Here is a 24,696-nt window from a genome sequence, read left to right on the forward strand (position 1 = left end):
ATATATGTGTCATCTCAACTACTTGGAAATTGATGAAAAATGTGAAAAATGTGAAAAAAATTTGAAAAAATTAAAAGCACCCACGCGGGGACTCGAACCCCGAATCTCTTGAGTAGGAGTCAAACGCGCTAACCATTACGCTACGTGGGCAACAGCATATTTTGTTAGGGGTCTGCTTTGATTTGAACCTAAATTATTTTAGATTATGTAAGTACAAAGTGATTTGTGTGTTTGTTTTGAAGTGTTGAATCAAACCACTTGTCCAAGTTAAGAGAGACCTTATGAGTTACTCCCGCGCTTTAGCTATCAAACTCCTTCTTTAATAGAACTAATAAGTACCTAGCAGTCGGGGGATTCAGACAATTGTAAGGTCGGTTACCTAAGTGGGTGGATATAAATGTACCAAGTGGTCTGTGTGATAATGTTAATGCCTTTAATATTCTAATAATTGTGTATGTGTCACCATAGAAGAAAATGAATTTACTTCCTTTACTCGGTTACCATCAAAGTGGAGTCGAACTAGTTGTATTGCAAAATAGGCTATCGGGTCTCGTTCCTTCGTAGAAGAAATAAGTTATATAAAAAGAGCTAAAGTAAAGTAAAAATAAAAAGGAAAATAAAGTGAGGTAATCATACATAATATAAAAAAAAGATTTGATCCTCAGAAACAGAATTATGATCGCGCATGATTATTTTTCTGCTGATTTCCTAACATACACAGTTAGTGCATTTTATCCAGGATTGTCTATAATAGATATTATTCTAAATCTTCGTTATTTAAGAATAAGTTCAGATCTCAAAACAAATAAATCTAATGACATATAATAATATATTGCCTAATATTAGGTAATATTATCATATATCCGACACTAGGATTACTGCACGTGCAGGTACCTTTAGTTATTGTCGTAGTTAAGAGAGTATTTATGAATTGCTCCAAAGTTTTAGCTATCAAACTCTTTCTTTAATAAAACCAATAAACCTAGGAAAGTTTACAAAATTAGAACTTTGGTTATCTAAAATGAGTATAAATGTATCTAGAAGTATGCGTGATGATATTAACGCTTTCCATACCTTAAGAATTGTGAATGCATCAACATGTGTTAAAGTTAGTGTTACCAGATTTGTATAGTATTTCGATGTTTATTGTAATATATAACTTGTACATAAGATTTAGTATGGACGCAAAAGGATATCTCATTTTTATATAATTCCCATTCTTCTTCTCATACGACAATGTAGACAATAGACCTCGTTCTACTTAGAACTTCATTGTTCTATCCTTCTATTGCTTTGACACAGATCTTAAAATAAATTTAATTTGGGTTCCTTAAAGCTAAGTAATTTGATTTCCCAAAGAAGATTTCGTTACCAATATACCATCAAACAAAGCAACAGTGCCGTGCTTGGCTTTCCCGAAGCAAGATCAATGATATTTGATATATTTGTTTCAACCTGCTTTATTCTCAGTCGTACCATTTTACATATTATTTTTATGCTTTGTATCCTACATTTTATTTTTTCTTCAGACTGAAATCACTCAAATAACTAGTTATAGTACCTGAGTTGTATTTAACCAATAAACAATATTATGCCTTGAACTGACTTATTTTATTTTCCCGGTTATGGGCCTTTATGAAAATGGCATCCTTTTTGTTCGTGAATATAATTTGATGGATGTAGTATATCATCATTTTAAGTCCCAAGTCGAAAGGATGTAAGACGGGTTCGCACGTTATAAAAATTACCTTTTCTGAAGTTGTCTTTAAATACTATTTAGTTATGAATTCAATCATTATTAACAAATAATGTTGTGAGCACAAATTTTTATACTTACTTGAAATTCACAATAACAGGAGATACTTCAAGACTATCTAAAATCTAAGGATATTTTTCTGTTTTTATCAGAGAGAATTTGAATGCTTATTCTAATTTTTGCCAATTTTGTTTCCTCCTTGTCATATTGTGATTTCCACTTTTCCTTTTAACAGTAGCAATACTGCGCCCGGAATCCATTCAATAAGCAAATATTTATATCCTGAGGGCAAAAAGATCAATTTTATAATAAGAGGGTAGTCATCATATATGTCAATCGATAACTAATGCTGATATAACTAGAACGCAGGATTTCAATCCTCTACCAGAAAAAAAAATTCAGGCACGTGATTTTTTTAGGTGCTCGGTTTACTAATATGAACAGGCAATCATTTTGATGCTACGGTATGAGTTGTCATTTTTTTTTGAAGTATAGCACTAACTTTGATTTTTTGTTTATTTTAACTTATTGTAAAACCTACAACAAAAACACCTCTACGTTCTCACCACACTCATATTCCTTGCTGTCTTTTAACATTAAGATAAATGATCTTGAGAAGGCTAATTATTTAAGACGGTATAATGAGGATTCATATCTCGAATCCAATAATTACTGCGGCTCTTGTCCATATTATGAGGCTTATCAATGCATACCATTCTTTCAAAGCATACATAGCTGAAGAAACAGCAAAAATTTACCCGCATAACTGCCTATGTGATAATCTTGTGAATTATACCAGACAAAGATAAGCACTATTCGAGGAAATCCCATGGTTCATTTATTTATAATTTACATATCAAATCTTGACCGGAACAAATTATTGGTACATCATACTATTCTTTACACTGCTTACTCACAGCTGAATCTCCTCAACTTCCATTCCACATTCCATACAACGCCGCTTATAAATATGAGGATTATCGTTATCAGCTTGAATAGGTGCACTCCAATCATGCACATGCTTCGAACCTTTCGCTTCCCTAAACTTCCGAGTTAACTCTTCAGCACGAAGTTTCCGCCGCATCTGACTAAGTTTACTATTAAACTTTTTTTCCTTTCTCGCTTTCCTCATGGCTTCACGTCGAAGCCATTCTTTATCCAACTTTTCTTCGCCGCCCCATTTTTTGAACGCATATTCTTCAACTTGATACCTTAGAAACAACTGCATTTTGGAAAATGTACCACTATGTGGGTTTTCCTTAACAATTCGATGAAAAAGGGATGTGTCTGCTAGTTCCGGCTCTGTTAAGAAATAATCCTCTTTACATTCCGTCTTGGTCAACAATGAATACTTCTCTGGTATCTTCTCTTCACATTTCCGACAGACGCGGCATTTGAACACTTCAAAAAGTTTCTTATCAACGTCTATGGATCCACACTCACGACACATTGGAGCGTTAGCTATATCTAGTGGTGGTGGTGCAGGGCCTAACGGATTTAACGCCTCCTTCTCCTCTTGTGCTTTCTTCCAATCATCTAAGCTTTTCTCTTCCTTTTCAACGTCTTTCCCTTCGGCATCCTCTGACAGAAAGCCTCCAAACGTGTCCTTCATTGTTGAAAAATCATATTCAATATAATCTGACTTACGAATTGATGGCCTTATGTACTGACCCTTCTTTCGGGGTGAAACATTACTATCTTGAATGCTTTTTTCACCTTTAAAGAATCTGACTTTGTCCAAAATATCCGGTTTCTTGGGACTCAACGTATCTAATTTATTTGACTTATTTTCTCTACTACGATTTGTAGATTTTTCGGCAAATGAAATGCTTTCCATTGTAGAAGCGGCATTTGCTGCATTTCTATGGTTTTGGATGACCTTCATCTCTCTTTTTTCCCGTCTTTTAATGGCATTCTCCCTATTTCGCTGTATAATTGCTCGTTGAATTGCGGTTAGAGGTTGCACTTTTTGTTTATCATCATGTATATCACTTTTCTTTGACCGTTCATCTACCGCATGCTTTGAGACACTATTAGTTCTACCACTTGCGGACTGTCGAATCCTATTTTGACGTTCTCGTATTTTCTGTAAAGCTTTTGCCCGATTCTTGGCCTTTTCAATAAGAGTGGCAAATATTAGTACCCAATAGCCACAAAGGAAACATATATGTATAATACTTACAATTAGTTTCTGACGTTGAACATCCATAATTTGAAGTGTGCTTTAATACTTATATAATAAATGATGCATACAGGCAAACTTGTAGGTTAGACAAGGTTGAAGAAAGTATGATTAAAGCCAAATTATTCATATATCGCGAAGCTTGATAGTTGACTTTTTATCTAAACCTATTTAGCTTTTTGAACTCATAGATAAAAGCTGACCCTTATAAAAGAAACGTGATTATAAAAGCTCGTTCTTTCTATTCTGAGGTATTAATTATCAATGAATAATAAGATAGAAAGAAAGTCTTTAATACAGCATATATTGAGGATAATTACGAAAGAGTCATGCATGAGAGTAAATCCTGGATACTGAGTAAACAGTTCACAAAGCCAGGTTAAATAATTATTATATTAGAAAAGTGTCATTAATTTATTGTTGAGAACTTATCAAAATTGTACAACATATATTGTTTTCTATGGAGTAATATCTATGTGACATCCAAATTATACTCTTAGTACTTCAGTAGTCCCCGCATCAATCATTCTGATAGTATGCATTTAATTTACTGAAAAAAAAAAAATAAATAATGATGGAAGAAAACAACATCGCACCATTTTCTATCACAATAGCAAAACATGGATTAACGCCCAATCTTACCGATCACATCTTCTCTTAATTCTTCCAAGAAAATATCAACAAGCAGCAGGATATATATAATTCAAAAAACCATACATTATTGTTAATCTTTCAGTATTGGTTTCCCGATAGTACTCGCCTATTGAATATATATCTTTTTATCAGCATTCCCCATATCAAAAAATTGCTGAATTACTTCACATCTTTTTCAGTGGAATACAAAAACATTCAATGGATAGCTCAGATGACGACTTTCCTACAACACCCACACATAGAGGAGTGTCGCACAATAGTGAACCTTTAAGAAATCCGCTATTTCAAGGATCACCCTCCAAAAAATCACGAAGAAGAAAGATCATATATAGTGATCGATACATCCCAGCAAGATCAGGGATTAACCTTCAGGCGGCATTTACCTTAGGTCATGATCCAACTTCAAGCCCATTTAGGAGTTCGACTCGAGTTGGTGTACTAGATATGCCTGATACCGTTGATGAATCAACTGTTGATGCTTCTACCTCAGAATTTGAACCCGGGGACAACGATAATAACTCCATGAAAGCAAGAGAAGCAAATAGGGCATTCGATGCTGTTCTTAAAACTGAATTGTTTGGATCAAACACTACTGGAACTGGATCTACACAGCCAACACCACCTGCATCAACACATGATTCGGTTTCTTTGCATACATCTCCCGAAAGAGCTCACACAAATAGCAATAATTCACCAGGTCAGCGAACGGTAAATTCATTTGTCCCGCATACACCCAGACAAAATAGAAACATATTTACGTATCAGTCAGCTTCGCCATCACATAGATCAGCTTCTTCACTTGCTGTGGATAATGAAATGTATTCATTGAGTCCAGTGGGGCACGACAGTGAGAGAATTCTTCTGTCCCCACAACACAGACCACGAGCAATCTCGAAAGTGCCGTATCGTGTTTTGGATGCACCGGAATTGGCCGATGATTTTTATCTCAATCTGGTTGACTGGGGTTCACAGGATATTCTTGGAGTCGGACTTGGATCGTGTGTTTATTTATGGGACGCCTCGACTGGCTCTGTAAACAGACTTTGCGATTTGGGTCCATCCGATTCGGTTACAAGTGTTTCATGGATAGGAGCAGGCACACATTTGGCTGTGGGTACAAACTCGGGTCTTGTAGAAATATGGGATGCATCTGCGTGTAAATGCACAAGGACGATGACTGGACACACTGCTCGATGCTCTTCTTTATCTTGGAATAGGCATATCTTAACTTCTGGTTCTCGGGATAGAAATATTCTACACAGGGATGTCCGCGAGCCCGCACATTACATGAAAAGACTCGAATATCACAAGCAGGAAGTGTGTGGACTCAAATGGAACGTGGATGAGGATAAACTTGCTTCAGGTGGAAACGATAATAAACTTTTTGTTTGGGACGGGCTGGAAAGTCGTCCATTGTATCAATTTACGGAGCATAAAGCTGCTGTTAAGGCGATTGCATGGTCTCCACATCAACGGGGGCTTTTGGCATCTGGAGGAGGAACAGCAGACCGAAAAATAAAAATTTGGAATACCATAACAGGGTTGAAAATACATGATGTTGATACAGGATCACAGGTTTGTAATTTGGCCTGGTCTAAGACCAGTAATGAACTTGTTTCAACGCATGGCTATTCCAGAAACCAGATAGTGATTTGGAAGTATAGTACCATGCAGCAGATGGCATCTTTGACCGGGCATACTTATAGAGTGCTTTATTTGGCAATGTCCCCAGATGGTCAGACTATCGTGACTGGAGCTGGAGATGAAACCTTAAGATTTTGGAATGTCTTCGAAAAGGCAAAGAGTAATAATGGGCCATCTTCCGTATTACTGGATGCTTTTAACCAATTACGTTGAAAGAATACTGATGTTCTCTTTCTTTTGTATAATAGATATGCGATTCGAGGCAGTGTTGGAGACATAAGGATTTTCTGAGCGTCGAGATTATACATATCGACTTTTCTAATAGCTTTGCTAGCCTATTGATATTACTGAGCGTGAAAACGTGGCTTTCCTCTCTTGAAGAGAGACAAGCTTCCAAATAAAGGTTAAGTTAAGTATAAAATTAATCAATAAGATATTACAAATGTAAGTAGAAAGTCTTCATTTAAACATTTATGTTAATACCCATTTCTGACACAATATACAAAAAAAAAAATTATTGTTTGAGAAAACTGAGGTAAACAAACGCTATCAAAAAGCATATATATATTAATGATTCAATTAATTCACATAGGAATTATTCACTTATTAACTGTACATCATCCCATATTGTTCAACTTTAAGTCTTGATGTCGTCTGGTAAAGAGCTTATCTTCACGCCAATTATAGATTCGTCGAAGCTTCCAATTCTAGTTCTCATTACAGGATATTGTTATGGAAGATTCCCCGCCAAGAGCATTCCACCAATTTTGTCAACTTTGGTTGAGCTTATAGAGGGTGGACGAAATACTCACTTTAACACTGATGATGATATTGTTTCCGAATTCTTTCCTCCTGTGCTGCTCATTTTGGAAAGGCTCCAACATTCTATCAAATTGTTCTTCAAAAACCAAAACTCAGAAACCGAACAAACCGTAAAGAACTATATTTTCCAGGTCCAGAGCTATCTTTTGGGCGAAATTTGGGGTATTCATGACATAGATGAATTTTATTCATTTTTGAAAAGGAGTCAAGCTTTACTGGTTGAACAGGAGTCGTTAATATCAGATTCAGATACAAAATGTTTTCATAACGGTCAGAAGATGCAGAAGAGATTGAAGAAGCCACTACATTCTTCAAGTTTTCTTGGGAAATTTGTTTCATCTATTTCCATTGCAACAAATACTCTCATGTTTGATGAAACTGTTAGATTATGGGAGGCATTTATCACTTATCGCGCAAAGAGTGAGGAAATATGGAATAACATGAAGAATGCGAATAAAAATTTAACTTCCAACAAAGCGTGGGGAAATAGAGGAGAATGTAATTCTAAAGATGAATATATACAACAAAAGGTAGAGCAGAACACAATTGTTGAATTGGGGGGCACTAGTGTTCAAGAAATTACGTCTTATTCGCAAGTGGATCTAGCCCAGCTACTTGAGTTTCAAGTTCATAAACTTCAACTTTACTCGGGCACCATTCCTAATTCACTTAAAAAAATTCTTCTCTCTATGACGGAGTCTCAGAGAGGTACTGTTCCTTCTTCTTATTACATAAAGTACTTGGAATGTTGGAAAAATGGTGACTATGAAGGATCTTTCAGGTCATTGCATAGATACTTTGATTACATGATGTCTAACAAGCAACAACTGTTTTATCATTATGCTCTTCTCTCTCTTGCAACATTACACTCTTCGTTTGGCTCTGATGAAGAAGCTTTAAGAGCGATAGACGAGGCTATATCTGTCGCACGCGAAAACAAGGATTTAAATTGTCTTAATTATTTACTTACTTGGTTGTTTGATTTTCTGAAAAGCCGTCCGGAACTTTCTTACAAATTTGTTGATCATCCAGGGAGGGAACAAATCTTACAGTTTCTCAAACTTAAAACAAAGGAAAGTAAGAATCCCATTCTGCAATCGATGGCTTATCAGCATGAGGCTGTAAAGCAGATGTTGGAAGGATTTCCTTTGAGGAAAATTCTTAATAATTTGACAAGAGCCTTTTTCATTCTTTTGAACCTCGACTCTAGTCTCAACACAAAAATGTCATTTTGCAGATCTTGCCAACTTACTGCAACTGTGTGGGCTCGGGTTGGAATTCAATCGGTAGCCGAGTTGTACATTGACACAGCTTTACAATCTGCTGGAAAAGATATAAGCATATTTGATGAAGTAGAATTGGTACTTCAACGTTCACTTATATTGTATAGTAAAGGAGATATTGACGATGCGTTTGAATATTTGAAATCATACGAAGATCGTGTCACTGGAGAGGCGATTCTTATGAAATCGTGGCAAACAAGATACATGCTTCTTAAAGCTGATTTCTGGATCCGACGCTATCGGTTTAGACAGGCAGGAGTTCTTCTTGATAATTTAAAGTCTCAGATATCTCAAATTCATGATTATGAACTAGGTTGTGAGCTTGAATTCGAGTGTGCACTTTTTCAAAGTAAATTGGGAAATCCTACAGAGGCAACCCAAATTATATTCAATCAATTCTCACGTTTAAAAGAGTCAGTGAATTCATTCAATAATTACTGGATGATTAACTTTCAGATATTATATGCCGAAATAATTGCAAAGCAATCTTCAAGCCCCGAACGTGCCATATCTATTTTATTAAATTCCTTAAATACTGCACACAAGTCTTCCTTATTAACTCTTATTTCCAAAGGATCCCTAGCTTTATGTGATGTTTTATTGAGAATTGATCCTGTCAACTCTTCGCATGATGTCGAAGAAATTTTAAGCGAAGGAATGCCCATAATACTTCAGACAGGAGATCTACAACTATCTTCGAAAGGATATTATCTATTATCCTACACCTTTTTTATGGCAAAAAAAGAACATTTGTCTGATGATGAGCTACCAAGAATCGATGTCTATCTTTCTAAGTCTCTTCTGGGGTTCAAGAAATTGCGGGATCTCGAGTGGATTCGAAAATGCTTGCAGCTACAAAAGCGAATTGCATTAAAGAATAAAGATAAGAAACAACAAGGTGATATTTCGATAAGTATTGATCGCGTTGAAGCGGAAATAGAATCGGGCGATCAGTATGGTCTTTGCTAAGTATTTTTATAGAATTGCGAAATATGCATATTAACAACTACCAGTCTCTGGATACTTTTTCTATGTTGGTTTTAAGAATGTCAAGCTGCATTTGCGTTCTTTCCCTTTTGTAATATAATGGGCAATCGTAATTCTCACAAGCATGGGATCCCTCTGCCTTAGTTTGATGGTAATCAGTTATTCTTTGAGAGCATGCACTACAAATCATCGAAATGTCACTCATCTGCTTTTCTTTGATCAATAATTTTTCCTGGAGTTTTAATACAGTTTCATGTTTGGATTCAGCACATTCCGGACACAACGATTTATCACTATCTTTGAGCAAAATACCGTTGCACAAAATGCATTTCCTGTAATTTATATTCAATCCTTTAAATTTTGTGTCTCTTGGATTTCCATAATCAAGATATTTGGGCATTTCATTGTACCAGCATCTTACATCTACTCCCATTAAATTAAATATTCTTTCCAATGGTGGCACCACAACTTTGGTAATATAGTACTCGGCATCAAGTTTAGCGGTATTGTCCTTCAAAAATTCGTCTGGAGACATACACCTGTTTTTTAAAGCCTCGCCTTTAAATCCTCTCTTCACAATATATTTAACGCGCTCTTTATACTGTGGTTCTGCACGATGATCATGAGAAAGCTTTCTTTTACTAACTCTGGCTCCTGGAGGTAAGTAAGCTTCATTTTTATATGTCCCTAATCTGACTTCCTTGGCAAAAATAAAATCCTTATAATTCACCTGGCCCCGCATTATCTTACTGAATTGTGCACAAACATACTTCTTCACTGCGGAAATGTCCATAGTCTTGAATAAGATGGTAATAGCCTTTTCCATAATCTTCTGCTGTGCTGGTATTCCATCTCTTCTCACAGTTTCTATTCCTTTTGCATCAAATATTGGCTCTTTCTGATCCTCGAATTCATACTTCCAACCGACATATCTTTTCTTGCTAACGAGAACACATGGATGATAAACTTTCTCAAACTTCAATTTAACCGGAGCGGGATTAATGTGGGTAATGTAAGAAGCCATTTCCGTTCCCATTCGAAAGGCATCGGCTTTTGTTTTACCAGGAAGATATACAAACAATGAATCAGTATCACCATAAACTACTTTAGCACCCCATTTAGGGTTAGATTCAATTTCAGAAGCAGCTCTTAGTAAAGTTTCTCTTCCGGAAGAGACCACTGCATCAGCTAAGGCTGAATGGGGCATACGACCAGAAAACGTGGCAGATGTATATCCGTATGTCACGTTAGCGATCATCTTCAATGCAAGCTGCCTATTATTGTAAATCTTATTAACATCATGATCATTATGCAACGATCCCATAGTTCCCTTGACAAGAAGTCGCGCGTCCAAAATATCTGTGAGCAGCTTTGCAAGCAAGGATTTTCTAGCAGTACTTTTCACAAACATTAAGCCGTTGGGTGAAAGGGTAATCAGATCCTTTAGAAGAGGAATAATTCCAGGAGGGAATTTTTGTCTTGTGACACCGAGCTTTTGATATCTACCGGGTTTATAATCCCTCATCTTCCCTAATAAGGTCGAGAAGCAATAGTTGTAAGCAATAATAATGGATGGATATAGAGATTGAAAGTCAAGCACGACTAATGGACTTCTGTAAAGTGCACTTTCTGGCTCCAGTACCAAAGGTATACATTCCAATGAATCTTGATTAAACACTTGCTTTTTCGAAGGAGATATCAAGATGTAATCCTCCGCCTTAGCAAGACGAACAAGTAAACTCTCCACCTTATATTGTGAACCTCTGTAAATAACAGAATAAAAATCAATTCCCAATAATCTGGACTGTTCCGTAATCTTTTCTATGATCTCAAGCTTTTCAATAATCTCTCCCTCAATTATGATCCTATGATAATAGTACCAGATGAGGCTTGATAAAGAATAAGGATTATTGTTTGTAAACCATTGGGTTAGTGTTTCCGTACTATAATGAGGAATTCGACGTCCTAAGACCTGAAATGTAACATTTTCAACCGAATAGCTTCCAAGATTTGTCTCCCCCCTTAACTGCCTCCATATATTTAGCATGTGTCTGCCCGTGATTCTTATTGCTGAAGCATGTGTATATCCCCATCGATCCCCTACTTTATTTCTCTGCTTCTGACAGACTCTCGATAATCTGATTGTTAGGTCAATGTCATAAACAATCTTACATCTTTCAATCAGATATCCCCATGATGCGGCATGAATCTCGTAACCACTCAAAATATCAGGATCAACTAGTTCAACCAAACCCACCAATGATGAAATCATTTCCTCCTCTTCATCGAATATGCGTATGGGTATATTAAGAATATTCCCCCAATCTATATCCATATGTACTGTATTATTTCTGAGTAAGAAAATGCCAGCTTTTGGAAGATTCAAGGGGTAAGGATTGTGTGATTTATCAAAATTCCAGAAGATTGCCCCAATCGAGTCTTTCGCCGGATCCGGTTGTAAATCTTTTCGAGTAGTTATATGCAATTCCATTATCAAAGTTATTAATCTTGCAAAATGCGTTGACTTTCTTTCAATTGGTTCTTCAAACCGTTTATCCGTGGAAGTATGTTTCTGAGTAATCGGTTCAATCTCTGATTCCAAAAGTAATGATCTATTAATGAACGTGTTCGATGGTTGTTCTAATAACCATTTATGAACATCATTGTAATTTGGTGCTTTTGCAGTAAATCTCCACACGCTCTGGATTTTTGGATTTATATCAAAATCTGGATGTGGTTCACCATTGCCAACGCCTTGATAGTGTGCCAGTCCCTCAATATCAAGACAATTTAGGTTAAACTTCTTTCCAGCAAAGTAGAATGGATAATTATCATAATTTTCTCTGTCCGAATAATATGGACTCTTGTAATTTATTTTCAACATCCCAAATTCCCGCTCAAAACTATTGAGAAAGTCATCGTATGTTTCATACCTCGGTGGATTTAGTTGATACCGTAAGAGGATTTTTTTTGTAGTTTCTCGTTCCTTCAATGGATGTAAAAGGAAGGATTCAGAATTTTTAGTTGCCATTTGCGACTTTGGAAATTCCCTGTGAATAGATGACTTAAATGCAGTCTGCGTTGCTTTGTAGATTTTTATATCCAGGTTTCCAGCATCTATGGCAGTTTTCTTTTCCTGAATCTCACTTTGAGTGTTACTTGGCAAATCTTTTTTCAAGGTATTGCCTGGTAATCCACTAGGAAGAGTATCCTTCTTTGTGTCTAAATCCGGGTTTTCAGCGTTATCACATGCATTGCTTTCCATCTCCGCTAGATTTTCATCAATATTGCCATCAGAATCAGATGGAGATACATTTTGTTCCTGATTTTCATCTATGGAATTTAAAAATGTTTCTCCAGCTTGTGATAGCTTATTCGCATTGCTATGAACTTGGCCCAGAAGAACATCCAAAATATTTTCCGGAGTGACATTGTTTTTTTTAAGATGTAAAGTACTGATTTCTTGTATTTTTGGGGTATATTGAAGTATGCAAACACTCTCAAAGCTGGTAGGGTATCTTTGAAGCCATTGCCTCTGAATTATAACAGCGGTTTCATCCACACTGCATCCACGTTGACCTTTCTTAAAATACTTCATGGAACAATCATAGCAATATTCAAATTGCTTTCTCAACTCCTCGATCTCCACCCACTTTTCTCCTTTAAATTCTCGTTTGATATCATCAAAAAGCTTCAGCTTTGAAGTTTGTGGAAGTGACCTTTCCTTCCTTAAAAACATCACATCTGCTATTATAGCTTTCGTGGAACTAATATATTTCTCGTTTGGATATTTCAGTGCTTCATTTTCTGTCATGGATAAGTGCAATGGTCGTTCTGCAATCTCTTTCCTATTTTCAATCCATGAGGCTGATGCATCCAGTTCAACTAGAGTACGTCCTATCCTTGGAAATTCATCGGGATCTAAGATATTCGAACCTTCTGCACCTTCATCAAATATGTAAGAGCTCATAAACTTTTTTAGCATAGGTGTAATCTTGAATCGGTTGAATGCTGTGAAGGGAGTATCAAAAAATAATTGGTAATCCTCTCTATCTTTAAGAATTACTAATGGAGATCTCCAGAAAAACTGTGAAAGCGATATCCAATTACAACTGTAGCAGTTATAATCGAGAAGGAACTGAAAATTATATCGAATATGCGCTTCGAAAGGTTGTATTTTGTGGCCAAGAATGGCACCTTCACTAAGCAAACGTGAGAGACGAACTGTGTATCGGGGATTAAGCAAACTTATTTTCACAAACGGATCTGAACCAACTGAATAATTATAAAAGGGAACTCCTTTCACAACAGAAAGATCAGAAACAAAATTGGAAGCAGAATTAAAGCTGTTGTTATTGCTATCGTCACTACCAGGTGAAGCAGTTTCAAAATCTGATTCATCTTGCTCTTTTTCATTTTTCAGACGGTTTCTTCTCCTAGATTTCTTTTTTAAATTTTCACCATCCTTCCGTTGAAATGATTGCTTCAACTTCTTGTTTATCTCGACTAATAATTTGCAGAGTCTGTTTTGAACTTCTCTATCATCTTTGGGAATGGGTCCCTGATATGGTATATATAAATAAGGAAAAATGTTGTGAACATGAAGAAGACAAGTGTGGCCAGTCTGTAATCTGCCATATATTCTAATTATCGGCACATCCTCAAACTCCTCCGTTAGCACTTCTTTTGTAGACAAGCCATTTATGGTAACATTTTGTTTATCTATGGATGATGGCGCGCACTGATAAGAATCATATGCTATGATCTGAATCTTCAGATTTTTAGAATCAATGCACGAAATGTCAAATGAGGAAGATGAAAAGCTGGTGCTCATAGCAATGGATTGAATTCAATACATTAAAAGAACGATACTTCCTGTTTGGTTGATGGCTGAAATTAAAAAGAGAGCGATTAGTGGTTTTTTGATTAGAATATGCCATCTGGAATTGAACAAATCATGGGCGTGAAAAAATAATACTATACCAACGATACAACTGATAAAAAAATTCTAACGTAATAGAAAGCGGATCGCATTGCCTTCTGATGCTTTATATACTGTACCACTTAAAAATAGAAGTTTATCGACACACAAACATTTAAGAGATGAACACTTAGTCGTATGATGTCGAGAAAGAAAATACTTTTTCGGTTTGATGAAGCTCGGAGTGTTTTAGAGGATCGACACCTAGTTCTCAACGACTATAACCCGGGAGAAACTTTGATCAAAAGCAAAGTCGAAGCACTAAGAAACCTTGTACCTCTGATACAAGAAAAGGATGGTAAATTAAATGTGCAATACAATTTTACAGAGCTTGCAGAAAAGTTGGGTTTAAGTAAGGGTGAGATATACAGACAAATAATTATATTTTACCACCAACAGGAAGCATTAAGAGAATCAAAGTCTACACCTTTCACGAAAACACAAACAAATCATATAACAGAGGCATCTGAGGCTCCAAGTAAAATAGAACCCTTAAATGTATCGAGATTAGATGATAACACTTCTGATGTGAAATCTGCAACGAAAGAATTGGAGTATTTAAAACTCGAAGATGGTGACCTTAGTACGGCCAAGGAAAAAAGCAGTAAATCACACACCAGTGGTGGTAATGAAAGTGATCATCAGCTACTAACTTCAGATGATAGTTCGTTAGAAAGTAATTCTGAAGCTGATAATTTATTCAATATTGCTTCGGCTTCAACACTTCTCCATAGGTCACTTATCCTTGGTCATAAGAAACAGAAAAGGCATGTTTCTACTTCTGCAGATGATAAGGAAGAGACTTCGGTTGCCCCAAATAACGAAGATGACGATTTACTTTCTTCAGGAAGTCTTCGAGATTCGGTGTTAGCTGATGAGCTTTTAAAACATATATAAGTGAAAGCTAAATGATGTAAGTCCACTACACAATGTAGAACCCCAAATGTGTGATATCTATCGTATAAATTTATTTGAATGACTGGCCACAGAAGGAATGTATTTAATGGTATCTATATGATGAAGTTCATATATATTTTGCAACTGAATTTCGCCAAAAAAAAATAAAAATAAGAATAAAAATAAAAAAATAAAAAATGTATACTCGAGAAAACTGTTTCCAAATGATTAGACATCTGTCTTCCGTATCGCTCGAAGCACCACAAAATTTCCAAAAAGCAAGGATTACTTGTTTATTAGAGATTGATCTGCCAGGATACAGCCAAAATGTCCTTGAGAAGAAGTTTGTACAAGCATTATTCGCGTAATTCTGCTTCCTCTACAAGCTTTTTGGGTTATGGTGATCAAGCTAATGGTGACAAGCATTGGGTGAGGGATTGGTACGATCCTCCAAAAGTTTCGAAGGATGCAAATATGTTATCGAAGCAAAATATAATCATACCACCTTCTCACGCATCTGCCCCTATAACTCCTTTGGAATCAACCCCACAGACGCAATCGTCTCCATCACAATCACAAACGCCTCAACCAGTGGAAACCTACGGATTTAAGGTTAAGACATGGGTGATAACAGAGGAAGCACAAAAATTTAAGGATTGCGAGAATGAAGAGAAAGATACATTGCTACCATTAGAAAAAATGAAGTATCAGGAGGATTCTGTCAATACAAAGCATGCAGCAGCAGGAGAATCAGGTCTCACTGAGGCTGAGATGAAATCTGCCGTTGGAGGACCCGGAGTTTCCAACAGTCTTTTTTCGAGCAGTGCTGCTGTAGAATACAAGAATGGAGATGGGTCAAAGAAAGATGAGAAGCCAAAGATTGAAGAGATCCCAGAACATCCTGAAAGTAGTGTGAAGATTGAAAGTCAAGACAAGACTGAAGTCGCCACTACAAGTTCCCAAAATGCTAATGAACAGGATAAGCAGGCTTCTTCCAGTGAAAATCGAGGAACAGATAGCCCAACTAAGGACAAAGATGTTGATGGAGACGTTGAGATGAAATGAAATCTAAGTTCTGTTGTAAAGTATTATAATGTACATGTGTATTTGGTTCAGACAAACAAAACATTTATATAAGATCCGTGAAATGGAGCTGAGTCAACGACTTTTATTAGATTAGAAAGTAACAATTTGATGATAAATAAAAAAGCAAAGCGAGCGCATATCTGTGAACAGATAGAAGAGAGAGGACGCAAAAAAAAGAAGCATTAACATACCTAACCCTTTCTCAATATGCACAGTTCAAACCCAGGTCAATAAATAACAAAACGCCAAAAAGCTAAAGATCAAGAAACAAAAAGCAAGAAAACGGAAGAGGAATACAAAGTAAGAACATTTTAAAAAAAAAGAAACATAAAAAGCACACGTACAAATACATATACATAATGAATGCGATACGTCTTCAACTCGAAGTCGAGAACTGATGCTGATGCATAATCTGAAGATTTTTTCCGGTCTTGTGCTTCTCCTTAACATGTCTGAGATATTTCAAGAGGCGGTGTTCCATTCGGTTTTCAGGCTTGAACTTTTTAAGGCTGATAAGTTCACCGCAATATGGACATTGGACAACTTCCACCAGTTGTTTATCTTTCTGTGTTGAAGCCCATCCACGCACCTGAGGATCTTTAACAAGCTCACCATTGGAAAAAATTCCATGATATTGAATCATGTGGTGTAAATAGTTGGAGTCGTTTCTCTTATAAAACATTTTCTCGCAGTTATTTGTGAGATTTTCTCTGGAGAGCTCACAGTAAGGGCAAAGAGCGAAGTTGCCTTGGCTGAGTGTCTTGGTCCCGCCGGCATTGTCACCCGATGTGCTCTGCACATTTCCCAAGTAATTGAACTTTTTGTTCACTGCTGGCTCGTACATATTTGTGGTAAATTTCTTGTTCATTTCGAAGGTCACGTGGGGATCCGCATTGCTCAGTTGCTTGAAGTTCTTAAAAGTCAATCCATTATTACGCCGATAATATGGAAGAGGATTAAATGGAGTGAATGGCTTATCAGGAATTGCTCCAATAAAATTGTAAGGTGTTTTCCCCTTGATAATAGTGGAATCTGATCTGGATGAATCGCTTCTCCTAGAACTCTTTCTTCTTCTTCTAGGTGCGGTTGGCATTGGAATCTGCGTTGGAGACACTGGAAATATTTCGTTGTCAGAAAAGAAATGCTGATTGTCCATGGATGGAATGGCATTGAAATTCTCCGTGGTTTGGGAAAGCATGTTAGAAGACGTGATATAATTTCCAGCGGGCTCAGTTGGAATATCAGCGATGAAAGCTTGTTCTAGCTTTTCAACATCTCCAGAGGTGATTGTTTCAAACTCTTGGTTCTCAGCATTTTCTACTCTTTGGGGCACATTCTGATTGTTTCCACCTGAAGGAGTGAAAGGAGATTGATAATACTCATAATCATGATTCATGCCGGTGAATTGCTTAAAAATCGTTCCTGCCTGGGGTATGATCGATAACTCAGTCCCAAGGATCTCAGAAGGATCGTAAACTTCGATTTTTGCCGATGGTGTAGCCTGCGTTTTAGGCTTGTGCATTTTCTTGAAATCCTAGTTGGTTTATTAATGAATTGAAAATTATTTCAATGAATTTATTGAGATAGGCGAATCCCGCTCCGATCGGAACCGTAGAATAGGGAGTGCGAAAACTAGGGTTTTAGTATCTCCCGATTTCTATGAGCTATTCAAGCAAGTTCGGGGGAAAAACAACAAAGTCTAATTTTTAGTATGAATTCAACGACAGTGTACATGTACTGTTAAACTGGTTGCTCCTTGTTCTGTTTAGCTACACAGTATTTTGTGCTTCGCCTTGTGTACCTGAAAGAATTCGTTATTGGTGAAAATCCCCGCTTCCTTGACTTGTAATTTTGGGATAAATTTCTTGCTGTATTCTGGTACCCTATTTTTGATGTTTTAAAAGTACCTCAAGTAGAAATATAAGAGTTCAAATGGAGAAAATGATTGTGTCTGTTTTAACAGACTACCGGAATAATTCTTACAAGAACAATAAACAAAGAATAGATTAAAGAATAAATACATTTGATTATTCTTGCCGCTGTTTCCTTGTGCATCTTGCGTGCTGTCGGCAATTCATCTCAATAGCTTTGTTGACATAATAATGCTCTTGTGAGGTTTTTATTAATCATTTTATTTTACATTACAGATAAAAAATTACGGAATTAGATAAAAGCAAGTATGCTTAAGACGGATTCTCTAATACCAGAAAGTTTTTTACTAAATAGGTAAGCAAAGGGAGACAGAAAAAAAAAAGCAATGCGCTGATCTTTCCACTGCATCCGTTCACCTGAACTTAGAAACTTCAGGAAATATTTCACGCGAAGCTTCATATTAGATTAATGGGAATCGGAAAAAAGTGTTATGTAAGAAACGCGTCTATTTGTAAACCACCCTATCAATGTTGAAGAATACTCTTGTCTAAGTAAGGAGAATTGCTGATTATCATACGCATTAGCGTGCTTATTTTGTAATTTCATTAAGATGCCGAATAGAGAGTTGCATGAAAACTTACCGTGGGTTGAAAAGTACCGCCCTCAAAATCTTGACCAGGTCTATGGTCAACAAGAAACTATCCAGACTATTAGAAAGTTTGCCCAAGATGGCAGAATTCCACATCTTCTATTTTATGGACCACCAGGTAGTGGTAAGACATCTACAATAATAGCATTGGCAAGGGAAATTTATGGAAAGAATTACAGAAATATGGTTTTAGAGTTGAATGCTTCTGATGATCGAGGTATTGATATTGTTAGAGATCAAATAAAGAACTTCGCCAGCACTCGGCAGATTTTCAGCTCTGGATTCAAACTAGTGATATTAGATGAAGCAGATGCAATGACAAATACAGCCCAAAATGCTTTAAGGAGGATCATAGAGAAATACACTAAAAACACGAGATTCTGTATTCTTGCAAACTATGCACATAAAATAAATCCCGCTTTGATGTCACGTTGTACAAGATTCAGATTCTCTCCGTTAGCTATATCGGCAATAGAAGAAAGGGTTGACACTGTCATTAAAGAGGAGAAGCTCAAAATCGAAAAGCCAGCTGAAAAATGCCTCGTTACACTCAGTAAAGGTGATATGAGAAAGGCTTTGAATGTTTTACAAGCTTGTGCGGCAGCATTGGATAAGCCTGAGGATACTATAAGCGTTGACATGATTTACGAATGTGTTGGTGCTCCCAGACCTAAGTCTATAGAAGTGATATTAAATGCAATAATGGAACGAGATTGGACAGATTCATACTCCGTCATGAATAAAATCCGTAAGACTGAGGGGCTTGCACTTATTGATTTAATTGAAGGATTTATGGATATCCTTGCAAAATATGAGCTCAAACCGCTCACTAGAATAAAAATGATTCAGGGTCTCGGTGATATAGAATATGGCATTTCCAAAGGTGGAAGTGATAAGATTCAAAGTACAGCTGTAATTGGATGTATAAAGAATGCTTTAGAGAATGAAGCTTGAAATATAGTAAACTTGAGTTATATAAGTTTATTTCCATATTTTTGTTAATGACCGATCGTGTTCATTTCATTTAAAATAGAGAAGGTACAATGTAGAAACAGGCAACGTGGAAAATACATTTATCTGTAAATTATTTTTCTAACTAAAAAAAACTATTCGTTGAAAAGTGATGTTATATTTGGCCTTCAAAATAGCATATGTAAACAGGGATCCAAAATCGAAATAATTATACATTGTATTTGAGGATATTTTCCAACCCAGAGATACTACACTCACCAGGCATGAATGAACAGCAACAAGCAATCAGAAAACGAAGAAAAGTTCTTGATTTAGATCTCGACTCTTACGTTAATGTAAAGTCAAGATTGTTACAGTTCCTACTATTAGCAAGGCAAGGAAATATTAAACAAATAAAGAGCGATGATTTAGGCAAGATTGCGGATGATATTGACTTCTTCTTCTTTAAAACAAGACTTAATCTAAACCTAGATGCATTAACATATCGCAGAGTTACATCCGAATTTGAAAACTTTGACACAGATCTTTCGAAAAGATTGGTCTCCTTGATCGATATTCAAATTTCGGTTCAAACGGAGCTCAAACAAAAGATTTCTCGGGCATCGGAATTTCTTGGGAAGAGAAAGGAGCTCAATGATGTCGTGGTTCGTGTGCTGAAGCAGAGTAATTCTTTTAGAATTTCAAAACGAGACTTTGATCAGCTCTTTGATGATGACATTGACGTTAGTGTGATATTATCTTCGGGAAAGGTTGTAAATAACAATAGCAATGATTCCGATGCCATTGAATACGTATTTGACGTCAAAAGTTCGAAATCATTAAGTTCATCGTGTGATAAATTAACCAGCTTGTTGGAGGATAAAATAAAGCAGTACAACAAACTTAGAGATTCTGTTTCTTCAAAGCAACAAGCCTGGGTGAATATCTCCAGCAAAGTAAAGGAAGCTTTTAAAGTACTTGATGAAGGGACGAAGGATTTAGTTAAATCATCTAAGGCCTAATCAAGTGGAATATAATGTAATTCGCATGGTTATATCTCAACGTTCAAATTCAATACATATTACATCTTTTCTAATTTATACTACTTATCTAATTACCATTAATTATAAATTGGTTACAAAATCTATTTACATGCAGAATTGTTTACAGTACGACGCTATTCTCACGATTTTTCAACCGCCTCCGATGAAAATTCATTCTCGGCTTCTTTGATCTTGTCATCTATAAAGCCTTGAACAACACGTATTTCCTTTGACTCAGGAATTACCAAGTTGCTTTTCCTGTACTCGTCGATTTTTGTACATGCCTCTTTCAGACCATCAGCGGTTGCACTTTCCTCAAAAACAGTATACATTTCGGCGATATCCTTCAATCCATTAAGGTCCTCCCGTCCTATCTTAGATGCAAATTTATCATACTTAAGATTGCCAATGAATTTAACTCCATTAATGAAATTCACATCCACCTTGAGCGACGTATCTAAGACATCTGGTATGCCAAAAATAGCGTATTGCAATCTCTCTAGTTTATCATACCACTCATCTGTCTCAACTTCTTTTTCTTCTAAGTACTTCTTTTTAAATTCTGCAAGATATTGTTCACCACCAGTAATGAATTCAGCTTGAGCATTATTCAATGCAGCCTCCCGTTCGGATATAACATGTTTGATGTTATTCATTGTATCCAAAATATCATCACTAAGAGAAATAAAGTCAGTTGATCTTTTACTTCCTTCTTCATAATAGATATGGTACTCCCTATAAAGTTTATTTCTTTCCTTGAGACACACGTACCATAAAGAGTGGAGATCCTCAAATGATTTCTTTCTTAGTTCTTGAATACTCCATGGCCTGGATGTATGCTGTACCTCTTTGGAACTGCGAATAAACTTTTTGTGAGAAAAAAATTGCCATAATGGATGATCGTCCTTCACCTTAATGTTGTTGATCGTGGGAATAATTGGTGGCCTAAGTTTGACATCTGGAGATATGCGGTAACGACCCTTAATGTTTTTTGCGAGACATCTTGCACTGGTGCAAAATCTTGCCACTTGTTTCCCCATCATCTTTTGTTTCCAAAGTGGTACTAAACAGTGGTAATTGTTTCAAAAATGATTCTTTGGTGGAGAAGACTTTAATTGATTTCAATCAGTATTTCAATCAGATGTCGTTGACTATGAAAATTCGCTGGTATAAGGAACCTGTTACCGTTTTTTTTTTATTCTTCGCTTGTATTATTATGTCAGCCACAGATAGAAAAAATGTACTCTTTACACAGCCACATACAGCATTTTAAAGCTCTTCCTTTACACTTCACATTATTCAGTTACATATAAGGAAAGTAGCATATTGTCACTATTTAAAAGTACGAGCGGTTACGAAATGTTATCCAAATGGTCTTCTATTCGTGGGCTGGTATCGCATCTTAAGCGAACTTTTTCTGTAACGAGTTGTACCTACAATGAAACGAAGCATAGCAAAATAAAAGTTCCAAAGCTAACAAAAATGCCCCCAAGACCAAAATTACCTGAGAATGAACTGAAGGAGAAGTTCATCAAAGGAGGTTCAGGTCATGGAGGTCAAAAGATTAATAAAACAAACTCTAAAGTCCAATTAACACATGTTCCTACTGGGATTGTAATCAGTTGCCAAGCTACAAGATCCAGAGACCAAAATAGAAAAATTGCAAGGCAAATATTAGCATTAAAGGTAGATCAATTAAAGAATGGAGACAAAAGCTGGAAAGCTTTGAAAGGAGCCAGAGAAAAAATCAGAAAGCAACGTGCGAAACGAAAGTCGAAAGCCAAATATAGGAAGCTCAGAGAAGAGAAGGAAGCGGAGATGGTCAAGCAGAAGCCTGACAGCTCTACTGCTAGTCAGGCTGACGAAAAGCATGAAACTTTTAAAAACGATTGTCCTTTATTGTCGTCAGTAAAAGAATAATTTCATATTTGTCAGAAATATTAAATTATTGAAGTTGGTTCAGTACGAATTGTTAAATACCTGTGCCCATAGTATTACATCATGTAAATATACATTTAAGGGAAATTAAAATTACATATTGGACCACCACTGATGATATCACCAGCTGATTGACTTAGTCCTTCTCAAAGACCGTAGCTCACTCTCAAAGTTTTCTTCTCCATGGTATTTTTTGAGCAAAGTGTTGAGATGCTCATTTTGCTTATCAAGCCAGCTCAGCGCCTTATTAGACCATGCTCCAGGCCCAATGCACAATAGTTCGTGACCGTTTGTTTCTATGAAGTGGCATATTGATTTCTTTACTAATTGCCTGTTCGAGTTACACCGATGCATTAAAAAGACGGTGTAATACTCTTTGATGCCAATTTTTCGAAGTTCAAAACTCAATTGCTTAGGTGACAACGAACCCTGTGAAAATACACTATCTAACTTTGCGTAAAATGCCGGTTTCGAGGCGACAATTGATTTGAGATCCATTGGCTCCCCATACTTCTTATATGAACGCACAAATGTTTTCTCTCTAAAAGAAGTGGTAGGTACATCAACAAAAGCAATGATTTGTTCCGGTTTTGTTTTTGGTTCTTCCTTTAGCTCAGGGTCATATGATTTGATTTGGTGCGGTTGATTATTCGAAGTATGCTGCTTTTCCGTACTGGCTCCTCATCAGAATCATTTGAGTTTGAGCTGATAATTACTGGAGTGAAAACCTCAAGATTTTTTCCTTCAAGCTCGGGAACTTCGATCATGTCAATATTATCGTCTATGAATTTATTTCCCATAGGAATGTTTGGGAAATACAACCTTAATGCATTATCAGCCTTTCTTAGTTCTCTTCTAGCTCTCATCCATTCTTTATTAGCCAAATTGCTAGGTTGGGGATCTAAACCCTGTTTCTTTTGAACAATATAATACTTCAAATAATTCTTAATTCCAAAGATAACAAGATAATTTTTAAATCTTTGACGCCAGGACTCGGAGGTGTGCTGAACAAATATATGGCAAAACTTGTCAAAGAAATTAGTAGGAAATAGAACCGTTTCAAACCCATTTGGCTTCTCCGAGGGATTCAATTTTTGATATATCACCTTGGTCAATGCAAAATCATCAGCCGCCGTAAACGAAGTTGTTCTACCTTTTATTAGGTAGGTACGAACGTAATTGCCATTCTCATCAACAAGGAGTTTGTGATCCTTTGTAGCCTTATAAACATATCCCACGTGATATTTCAGAGTCCTGATCCTTTCGCGTAATGAAGAATAAGATCGTCCACGTTTTCTAAAAAAGTCCATCGCTGCTATTTCTTTGTATATTTGATGTCCACGAAATCCTAACCATGGTCTCTTTCTAATTTCTTCTAAAAGAAATGCATCTTCTTCGGGTGTAAAATACTTTATACCATGACGACGCGGAAAAACTGCAGTGGCTAAGGATGCTGAAATTGTAGAAGGTAAAACTTGTAAGTCGTTTGTTTCTGTATTAAATCCATTATCAACCTCCAAGTGAGATCCGGATCTCATATCACCTTCGTCAGGTGTACCAATTACTGTATTTCCGTTTTCATCAACTTCGCCTTGTACTATATCTTCCACCTCAGGGTTATGAATCAGATATCTTCCAAATTCTTGTTGTATTCCCTCCCTCACTGAATCCTCTATAACTTTATACGAGTAAATGTGAGCGGAACGCAATTCATCCGGAACATTTCCTGGAACAGATATCACAATACATGTATGTTCCAAGTCATAAGTGACACCACCACCATGTTCCTCTATCATCTTGATCAACAAATCATTTGTATTAAGTGGTGGACATAAGTAGAAAATATATGATGTACCATCTGGTCCAACAAATAACTGATCATCATTCGATGCAGTCACGGAACTCATCGAAAAAAAAGCCTAGGAAAAAATATCGAAGTTACAAATCTGAT

General features: G+C 36.4%; 12 protein-coding genes and 1 non-coding gene across 13 annotated transcripts; 7 read left to right on the plus strand and 6 right to left on the minus strand.

Moving 5' to 3' along the window:
* Nucleotides 1-77: 77 nt before the first annotated feature.
* Nucleotides 78-150, minus strand: BRETT_000784. The gene has a single exon. It is a non-coding gene; the product is annotated as a tRNA-Arg (tRNA).
* A 2,519-nt stretch (nucleotides 151-2,669) lies between these two features.
* On the minus strand, nucleotides 2,670-3,965 carry BRETT_000785 (uncharacterized protein; the record flags this gene model as incomplete). Its single annotated transcript, XM_041279346.1, has 1 exon — nucleotides 2,670-3,965. One exon carries the CDS (start codon nucleotides 3,963-3,965, stop codon nucleotides 2,670-2,672), a length of 1,296 nt encoding a protein of 431 aa, XP_041137560.1.
* An 825-nt stretch (nucleotides 3,966-4,790) lies between these two features.
* FZR1 (Fizzy- protein) lies at nucleotides 4,791-6,449 on the plus strand (the record flags this gene model as incomplete). Its single annotated transcript, XM_041279347.1, has 1 exon — nucleotides 4,791-6,449. The coding sequence occupies one exon, from the start codon at nucleotides 4,791-4,793 to the stop codon at nucleotides 6,447-6,449; it is 1,659 nt and encodes a 552-aa protein (XP_041137561.1).
* Nucleotides 6,450-6,883: 434 nt separating this feature from the next.
* On the plus strand, nucleotides 6,884-9,310 carry BRETT_000787 (uncharacterized protein; the record flags this gene model as incomplete). Its single annotated transcript, XM_041279348.1, has 1 exon — nucleotides 6,884-9,310. One exon carries the CDS (start codon nucleotides 6,884-6,886, stop codon nucleotides 9,308-9,310), a length of 2,427 nt encoding a protein of 808 aa, XP_041137562.1.
* Nucleotides 9,311-9,347: 37 nt separating this feature from the next.
* On the minus strand, nucleotides 9,348-14,162 carry BRETT_000788 (uncharacterized protein; the record flags this gene model as incomplete). The annotated part of the gene is made up of 1 exon (XM_041279349.1): nucleotides 9,348-14,162. The coding sequence occupies one exon, from the start codon at nucleotides 14,160-14,162 to the stop codon at nucleotides 9,348-9,350; it is 4,815 nt and encodes a 1,604-aa protein (XP_041137563.1).
* Nucleotides 14,163-14,450: 288 nt separating this feature from the next.
* On the plus strand, nucleotides 14,451-15,206 carry BRETT_000789 (uncharacterized protein; the record flags this gene model as incomplete). The annotated part of the gene is made up of 1 exon (XM_041279350.1): nucleotides 14,451-15,206. The coding sequence occupies one exon, from the start codon at nucleotides 14,451-14,453 to the stop codon at nucleotides 15,204-15,206; it is 756 nt and encodes a 251-aa protein (XP_041137564.1).
* Nucleotides 15,207-15,533: 327 nt separating this feature from the next.
* Nucleotides 15,534-16,271, plus strand: BRETT_000790 (uncharacterized protein; the record flags this gene model as incomplete). Its single annotated transcript, XM_041279351.1, has 1 exon — nucleotides 15,534-16,271. One exon carries the CDS (start codon nucleotides 15,534-15,536, stop codon nucleotides 16,269-16,271), a length of 738 nt encoding a protein of 245 aa, XP_041137565.1.
* A 397-nt stretch (nucleotides 16,272-16,668) lies between these two features.
* BRETT_000791 (uncharacterized protein) lies at nucleotides 16,669-17,814 on the minus strand (the record flags this gene model as incomplete). The annotated part of the gene is made up of 1 exon (XM_041279352.1): nucleotides 16,669-17,814. One exon carries the CDS (start codon nucleotides 17,812-17,814, stop codon nucleotides 16,669-16,671), a length of 1,146 nt encoding a protein of 381 aa, XP_041137566.1.
* Nucleotides 17,815-18,774: 960 nt separating this feature from the next.
* On the plus strand, nucleotides 18,775-19,767 carry RFC3 (Subunit of heteropentameric Replication factor C (RF-C); the record flags this gene model as incomplete). Its single annotated transcript, XM_041279353.1, has 1 exon — nucleotides 18,775-19,767. One exon carries the CDS (start codon nucleotides 18,775-18,777, stop codon nucleotides 19,765-19,767), a length of 993 nt encoding a protein of 330 aa, XP_041137567.1.
* Nucleotides 19,768-20,048: 281 nt separating this feature from the next.
* On the plus strand, nucleotides 20,049-20,786 carry BRETT_000793 (uncharacterized protein; the record flags this gene model as incomplete). Its single annotated transcript, XM_041279354.1, has 1 exon — nucleotides 20,049-20,786. The coding sequence occupies one exon, from the start codon at nucleotides 20,049-20,051 to the stop codon at nucleotides 20,784-20,786; it is 738 nt and encodes a 245-aa protein (XP_041137568.1).
* Nucleotides 20,787-20,947: 161 nt separating this feature from the next.
* On the minus strand, nucleotides 20,948-21,850 carry BRETT_000794 (uncharacterized protein; the record flags this gene model as incomplete). Its single annotated transcript, XM_041279355.1, has 1 exon — nucleotides 20,948-21,850. One exon carries the CDS (start codon nucleotides 21,848-21,850, stop codon nucleotides 20,948-20,950), a length of 903 nt encoding a protein of 300 aa, XP_041137569.1.
* Nucleotides 21,851-22,289: 439 nt separating this feature from the next.
* Nucleotides 22,290-22,727, plus strand: BRETT_000795 (uncharacterized protein; the record flags this gene model as incomplete). The annotated part of the gene is made up of 1 exon (XM_041279356.1): nucleotides 22,290-22,727. The coding sequence occupies one exon, from the start codon at nucleotides 22,290-22,292 to the stop codon at nucleotides 22,725-22,727; it is 438 nt and encodes a 145-aa protein (XP_041137570.1).
* A 138-nt stretch (nucleotides 22,728-22,865) lies between these two features.
* Nucleotides 22,866-24,652, minus strand: BRETT_000796 (uncharacterized protein; the record flags this gene model as incomplete). The annotated part of the gene is made up of 2 exons (XM_041279357.1): nucleotides 22,866-23,357; nucleotides 23,420-24,652. The coding sequence occupies 2 exons, from the start codon at nucleotides 24,650-24,652 to the stop codon at nucleotides 22,866-22,868; spliced, it is 1,725 nt and encodes a 574-aa protein (XP_041137571.1).
* Nucleotides 24,653-24,696: the final 44 nt, after the last annotated feature.

Source organism: Brettanomyces bruxellensis, chromosome 8 (assembly GCF_011074885.1).
Source record: "Brettanomyces bruxellensis chromosome 8, complete sequence".
Classification (NCBI taxonomy): domain Eukaryota; kingdom Fungi; phylum Ascomycota; class Pichiomycetes; order Pichiales; family Pichiaceae; genus Brettanomyces; species Brettanomyces bruxellensis.